The 7,060-nt window shown below is 43.4% G+C and overlaps 1 protein-coding gene and 1 non-coding gene across 2 annotated transcripts; both read right to left on the bottom strand.

Annotated features, from left to right (window-relative positions):
• Positions 1 to 1,203: 1,203 nt before the first annotated feature.
• On the bottom strand, positions 1,204 to 1,285 carry trnas-gcu (transfer RNA serine (anticodon GCU)). The gene has a single exon. It is a non-coding gene; the product is annotated as a tRNA-Ser (tRNA).
• A 930-nt stretch (positions 1,286 to 2,215) lies between these two features.
• Positions 2,216 to 4,474, bottom strand: marcksl1a (MARCKS-like 1a). The gene is made up of 2 exons (XM_062040493.1): positions 4,183 to 4,474; positions 2,216 to 3,592 (listed from the first exon to the last, which is right to left on the bottom strand). The coding sequence occupies exons 1-2, from the start codon at positions 4,273 to 4,275 to the stop codon at positions 3,050 to 3,052; spliced, it is 636 nt and encodes a 211-aa protein (XP_061896477.1). The 5' UTR covers positions 4,276 to 4,474; the 3' UTR covers positions 2,216 to 3,049.
• Between the last annotated feature and the right edge of the window lie 2,586 nt (positions 4,475 to 7,060).

The raw sequence follows: 7,060 nt of genomic DNA on the forward strand, positions 1-7,060 counted from the left end.
CGGACCCAAGGAACCTTTGCCAGAACGTCGCTAACCTTCCAGTAAGCATCACGTCTGGCATTCCTTTTCCCAGTGATTTCCTCGTCCTTGTTTTGCTCTATTTCTCCGTGTTTCCCCCTGGTTCATGCCCTTTTGTATTTCCACAGTGACTCTCCTGACCTCCGTGATCATGCCTTGTCACTCGACACCCATCCGGATTCCTAACTGCCCACCTCGATCCACGACCTCCCTGCTCGGACCCAGACCACGCTGCCCTGCTCTTGTCCACGACCACTTGCCTGTCCATGAACTGCCTCTTCGCCTTTGCCCCCTTGGATACGACGAAAGATACAACCAACATTTACAGACAACAACCCTTGGTAACATTTACATTATAATTTTACACATAGTCAACACTCACTCACTTTGAGTAGCATACACACGCCACGTATTCATCTAAGATTTTTCCAATAAACCTTGTAAACCGCAGTCCTGCCCTGGTTGTCGCCTCCTTCCCTTCTCTGAGATACAACAGATTGTTGATGACTGAAGTGTTGATACCAACAAACCACCCCCCCCCCTCTCTCCATATCCCACACCCCGGATTGTAAATAATGTAAATAATTCAATGTATATACTCTGATGATTATCTTGTGTGATGACTGTATTATGATGTTAGTATATATTTGATAGTATATATCTGTATCATGAATCAGTTTAAGAGGACCCCGACTTAAACAAGTTGAAAAACGTATTCGGGTGTTACCATTTAGTGGTCAATTGTACGGAATATGTACTTCACTGTGCAATCTACTAATAAAAGTTTCAAACAATCAAAAACAATCAGTCTGCCGTAAACAGCATTGTTGTGACACTGTTAAACAGAGCAATACTGCCATCTACTGTACATGCATATGTGACACCTTCCAGTGAAGAACTCCGGTGTTTTTTAAAGTCTCCCACAAAACGGGCTGATTCGGCTGAAGTTTGTGCGGCTTGCTCTGGTCTTCCATTCCCGTTTTGAGTGCACCGTAAACCGCCACAACAAGGGGTAAAGCAGGAAAAGTGTAGCCCGTTCTGTCGCAACGGCGGAAAGTGCTGCCTTCAAGTACCCTCGGTTGATCTGACAGTCAAATCATCGAGTGACAAAGACTGCTGTTGGCTAAATGAACTCACGTTGTATGTGTTAAAAATAAACAGGCATAGAAAGAGACGAAAAAGATACGACGAGGATGGGATTCGAACCCACGCGTGCAGAGCACAATGGATTAGCAGTCCATCGCCTTAACCACTCGGCCACCTCGTCATATGATGCCGTTGAGTGTCAATTTTTCTATAAGAATACGTCTGTCTAATTTCACATTATTGTGACATACATCTGTGCAGTGTGAAACTTTGTGGTGAATCACAAACTGAATTATTAACCTAAAGAATATACTTTAAGAGGAAAAGAAGATGAAAATCGACTGCGACTGTTAAACACCCTGTCCATGAGAGGGCGCTGTAGACCAACATATGCTAAATAAATTGGCTAATTTGACAATGCTGACGTCTTATTCCTTTGTTACAATAAAAAAAAAAAAACATTTTTGATGTAGCGTATTAATAAACGTCACACGTAAAACCCGACTGACGAGAGAGGTAGAAACAAACCAAGTACATTGGTGTTTTGTTTTCTTTAATGAGTTTGCATATACGTCATATTTATGGGAACTACGTTTTAATAGTGACCACAACAAAAATAAAGGACATGTACGCACTTGATTAAAAATGTTGACATTCTGACGTAACAGAAGACGAAACGTCTTTTGCCCTAATTCGATTGGCCAATTTCATGTCAATCAAACTTAGTCTACCTTTAAGCTCCGCCTCAAGAAACAAATCAGCCAATCGTGTTTATCTCTCGGAGACCCCAGATTGATAGGGTATTTCTAGAATTGTATTTGTTTGACAAACATTTGTTTAAACCAGAACACTTTCTATATATTTATGTGTATTATCATACTTCATATTATACAGTAATACTTGAATGTATCTTATCATTAAACGTATTAGGAATGAAGATGTATATAATTATGGGCTGTGTTTTACTGTACGTGACATACACACCAAACTAGAATCATTATTTTCTTTATTTATGATTAGTATTTGATGACCCAATTGAACTAATTGTAGCATAAATATGAGTCAAGTAAATATGTTCCTTTAAGTACAAATCACAAAAAATAACACATACTGAGGGGATCAAACATTTAACTTTATTAAAAGTTACAATAAAACCATGAACATCTTCAAACAATAGCAAAACAAAAAAGAACCAAAAACATTGGCCAAAACATATTTACAGAGAAAGTTTGCAGATAAAAAGCTCACATTTTGTACACAACCCCAACCCGCATCATAAATTCTGAAATGCGACCGCTGCAATATTCAAAAAGCCAGAATGGGGTTTAATATCGCTTGAAAAGAATCAAACTGCACAAAAGACATTGATCTTCTCCCATCTCCTCTCATCCTTTTTTACCTATACATGAGAAAATACTTCAAATTTGGGGGTAAAACATAGGAATGTAGAATTTAAAAAATGAGTAGGTGTCCATAACAGTCATTTGGAGTGAAAGAGATGGAATATGCCCCGCTCTGCAACGGTGACAATCGTTAGGTCCCCCAAAAAAGCTGAAAATAAACATGTTATAGAACTGCCACGATGTCAAAACGATGCATCTCCAGAAATCATTTATTTGGGGGGGTAAAAAAAGTCAGTATTCCTTATTCGCTCCTCATTCAGTTCATGACTTTCTCCACATGCTGGTCCCTGTTTGTACCATGAGGGGGCGACACAAGCGTTACATCAATCTGAGGGCCCGGTGAGATTCCGTCTGTCAAAGTACAACTTAATTTTTTTTTTTCTTAAAAAGGCAAGTGAAGTGTTGACTCAGCAAAACGTGATATATCCTGTATCTTCTGTTGTAGTTCTGTTGTATAACTTTAAGAACGTGGCTTGAGTCTCTCTTATATATATTTATATACTTTAATCTTGGAAAATTAGTTCAGTGGCTGGAGGGTGCCGTCACTCTGCACTGGCGTTGCCCTCTGGGGCTGCGGGTGTCGTGTCCTCGGCTGGGGGGGTTGCAGCGGCGGGGACCGCCTCCTCGGCCGGGGCAGCCTCCGCGGCCGGGGTCTCCTCGGCTGCCTTGGCCTCTTCCTGCGGGGCCGCGGCTGCCTCGCCTTCTTTGGCGTCGGCGGCTGGCGTCTCCTCTTTGGTTTCCTTGGCCGTGTGGCCGTTCTCCTCGGGCTTCTCCTCGCCCGCGGGGGAGGTGGCGGCGGCCTCCTCCTTGGCTTCCTCGCTGCTCTTCTTGTTTTTCTTCAGCGAGATGCCCTTAAACTTGAAGGAGTTCTTCAGGGAGAACTTCTTCTTCTTCTTGCCATCCTTGGGGGTCTCCCCCTCGGTCTTAGCGGCCTCCCCCTCGGCGGCGGGAGCAGGCTCGATGGCGTCTCCGGCGCTGGCCTCTCCTTCCTTGGCCGGTTCGGCTGTGCCATTGCCATCTCCGGCGGCGACTTCCCCGTCTGGCTTGGCCGACACGTCACCGTTTGTCTTCACGTGGCCGTTTTCCTACACGACAGAGAGATTATTAATGTGGAAAATCACAATTTCTTCTTAGCTGGTGGCTTTGATTGACAGCCTGAACCACCCTCAGTGGCCACACGGGGGCAGTGATGCTGCGTGTACAATCAGCTAAAGGAACAAAGGAATTTCCTCTAACGGCTCTCAACTGTTCTCTCCATCAATGTGTTCTGGGTTTTTAACGCATCAATCATTATTTATATTGCAAAAGCGAGGATATTACAAAAGAGCTTAAATTGTCTTTACTCATTTTCAATATGTGTTTTTTAGGCTTTAAAACGCCTGATCAAAAAAAAGCGTGCAAAATCTACCAAGCCGGTGATTTTGTACTGCACATATTTTGTCTGCGATAAAAAATGCGTTGTATTAAAAATAGGGCTATGTGTGTATTTAGCATGAAAATGGAAGATGGTTGTAAATGAACTGTCATCCCTCAGGGGACAAGACCGAACAAAGGCAGCAGGTTCTCCACTCGACGGTTATTCCTGCTTTCAAGCTCACTTGTTCCCATTTATTTTATAAACTTTCGGGGTTTTTTTTAACCTTTTGAGCAAGTAGCAACAGTTTGCTTCGCTCACCTGGCCGTTGGCTTTGGCTGCTGCGGGGTCTGCGGCGACGGCGGCAGCTTTCCCCTCGACAGCTACATCTCCCTTAGACATGCTGGCTCCCATTTTTACTTGCTTCCAACCAAAAAAATGTGAAAAAGGAAAAAAAAAAAACGGTTCCAATCCAGCTCAGGGAGGGTTAGATTGTGAGTTCTCGCTGAAGAGGTGAGAAAAATCCTTCCTTCACTGAGTCGTGAACACACGGGAGCTGCCCGAAGCTTTGACTTTGACGCGAAGGTTGAGTCCAAATGAGGGGATGAGGAAGACACAACTGTGTGTACTTCAACCGCGCCTCAAAAATCGACCGAAGTCTCCGCCCATGGGCGTGTCCTCGGAGTCTTAACCAATAGGAGGCCGGGGATGAGCCTCATCACCCTCTGTCTTTGCAACAGTTGCCTCTTTGATGCCTTATGATGGCTTCAGCACTCTGGGTTTAGTAACTTTTTTGTACGATCACTTGTTGATGTTTTTTCAATTACAACATGTCATTGTTTATCTTCTGTTAGATCCACTTTGTTTATATAGCACATCAGTTTTACTAAGTGCTTAAAACTTAAGATACAGCGCATCCGGAAAGTGTTCGCAGCGCTTCACTTTTGCCACAGGATGTTATGTTGCATCCTTATTCCAAAATGGAATGAATTCATTTTGGTCCTCAACATTCTACACATAATAACCCGTAATGATAATGTGAAAATAAATTGGCATTTTGCAAATTAATTAAAAATAAAAATCACATGTACATTGCTGATTTCATCTTAGTCTAGTCAGGGAGGTGACCAAGAAGCCGATGGTCACTCGGTCAGAGCTACAGCATTCCTGTGTTGAGAGAAACAAACCTTCCAGAAGGACAACCATCCCTGCAGCAATCCACCAATCAGGCCTGTATGTTATATTGGCTAAACAGAAGCCATTTCTGTCACGGCCCGAGCGCACTGAGGTGCGCATTCATGTGTGCGCTGCGCTGAGCGCACTTCCAGGAGCGCACCTCCAGGAGCGCGTCAGTCCGGCTGCAGCAAGCAGCTGCAATCAATCGCCAGCTATCAGCGCACCTGTCACTGATCAGAGGACCTGCCTTCATAAGCCTGCACAACCTGCTATCCCTGGCCAGAACATAGCTACCTGTCCTGTACAGTAAGCCGAATATATCAAGCTCTATGCACTCTTTGTCTCTCTGTGTTCCTCCCACCCCGTTGTGTTCATTTTGTCCCATGTCCTCCTTGTCGTTCCAGCAGCGTACCTCCATTCCCGTGTCACGAGCTGTGTGCCTTGTCTTCCAGTGTTCCCTCTGCTTCCCTGGCTGTCTTTTGGATCTCGATCTCCCGCCTGGACACAGACTTTTGACGCCTCTCTCCTCTCCTCGACCTCCCGTCTGTCTCACAGATCTCTGAGCTTATCTTGCCCCCCATGGACTACCGCCTCTCGCTCAACACTTCCGGGTAACAGTCTTCAGGTAATCTCCACACATAGTCGCACACCGTACACTCTTGAATTTAGTCACACTCCATTCTCTTGTTTATTAATATTATTATTTTCTTATTTCATATATATTGTTTGGAAATAGAGCTAAACGACATCCCTCCTGTCTGCGCCATCGCCTTTCCTCTGTACACATAACAATTTCTTAGTAAAAGTTTGCCAAAATGCACCAGAAAGACTCTCAGACCATTAGAAACAACATTCTCTAGTCTGATGAGACCAAGATTAAACTCTTTGGCGTGAATGCCAGGCGTCATGTTTGGAGGAAATACGGCACCGCTCATCACCAGGACACCGACATGGCGGTGGCAGCATCATGCTGTGGGGATGTTTTTTTAGCGGCAGGAACTGGCAGGCTAGTCAGGATAGAGGGAAAGATGAATTCAGAAATGTACAGAGACATCCTGGATGAAAACCAAAGCTTCCCATCCAACCTGATAGAGCTTGAGAGGAATGGGCGAAACTGGCCAAAGATAGGTGTGCCAAGCTTGTGGCATTGCATTCAAAAAGACTTGAGGCTGTAATTGCTGCCAAAGGTGCATCAACAAAGTATTGAGCAAAGGCTGTGAATACTTATGTACATGTGATTTTCTAAGTTTTTTATAAATTTGGCAAAAAAAAAATCTAAACACTTTTTACATTGTCATTATGGGGTATTGTCTGTAGAATTTTGAGGACAACAATTAATTCATGCCATTATGGAATAAGACTGTAACATGTGACAAAACTGAAGCGCTGTGAATCCTTTCCAGAAGCACTGTAGCAATAGACAGTCAAAAACAAAGCTCAGTTGGACCTGTCCCCACAGATCCCTTTTTAGATGGAAACAGTAAAAGATATGTACCGTTTCCGATTTTTATCCCCACGTAAACAGTGTTTTTGGTGCTCTGAAACAGAAGGGTGGGAAGGTCTGAAAAGGGGGCAAAAGAAGCCACCAGAGTACCCATAAATGATGACGTCGCACCCTCCTTCCTGCCCTGTCACCACCCCGACAGGAGTAGACACGTGCAAGAGCGGTCAACAACAAAGCTGTGATTGTGATGTACAGTGGTTACTACTATTAGCACTATGGCAACAAAACTTCATCATCTTTGATCAAGTAGACATACACATAATACACACATCATATTCTTTTGAATACAACAATGTCAAGCTTGGGCCACAAAGGAAAAAGCTTGTTTGTCTTTTTTACTTCTGTAGAGTACTGCTAAAACTATAGTGTTATATACTGTACTAATTTAATATTGTAACTGTTGTTAAAGGTGTGGAATGATAACAACAATATGTTAATTGTGTGTGTGGTGTAAACAATGACTTTTTAAATTAGTGCACATACAGTATCAAACCATTAAAGACTACATACATTCATCTA

This window comes from Entelurus aequoreus, linkage group LG03 (assembly GCF_033978785.1).
Source record: "Entelurus aequoreus isolate RoL-2023_Sb linkage group LG03, RoL_Eaeq_v1.1, whole genome shotgun sequence".
Classification (NCBI taxonomy): domain Eukaryota; kingdom Metazoa; phylum Chordata; class Actinopteri; order Syngnathiformes; family Syngnathidae; genus Entelurus; species Entelurus aequoreus.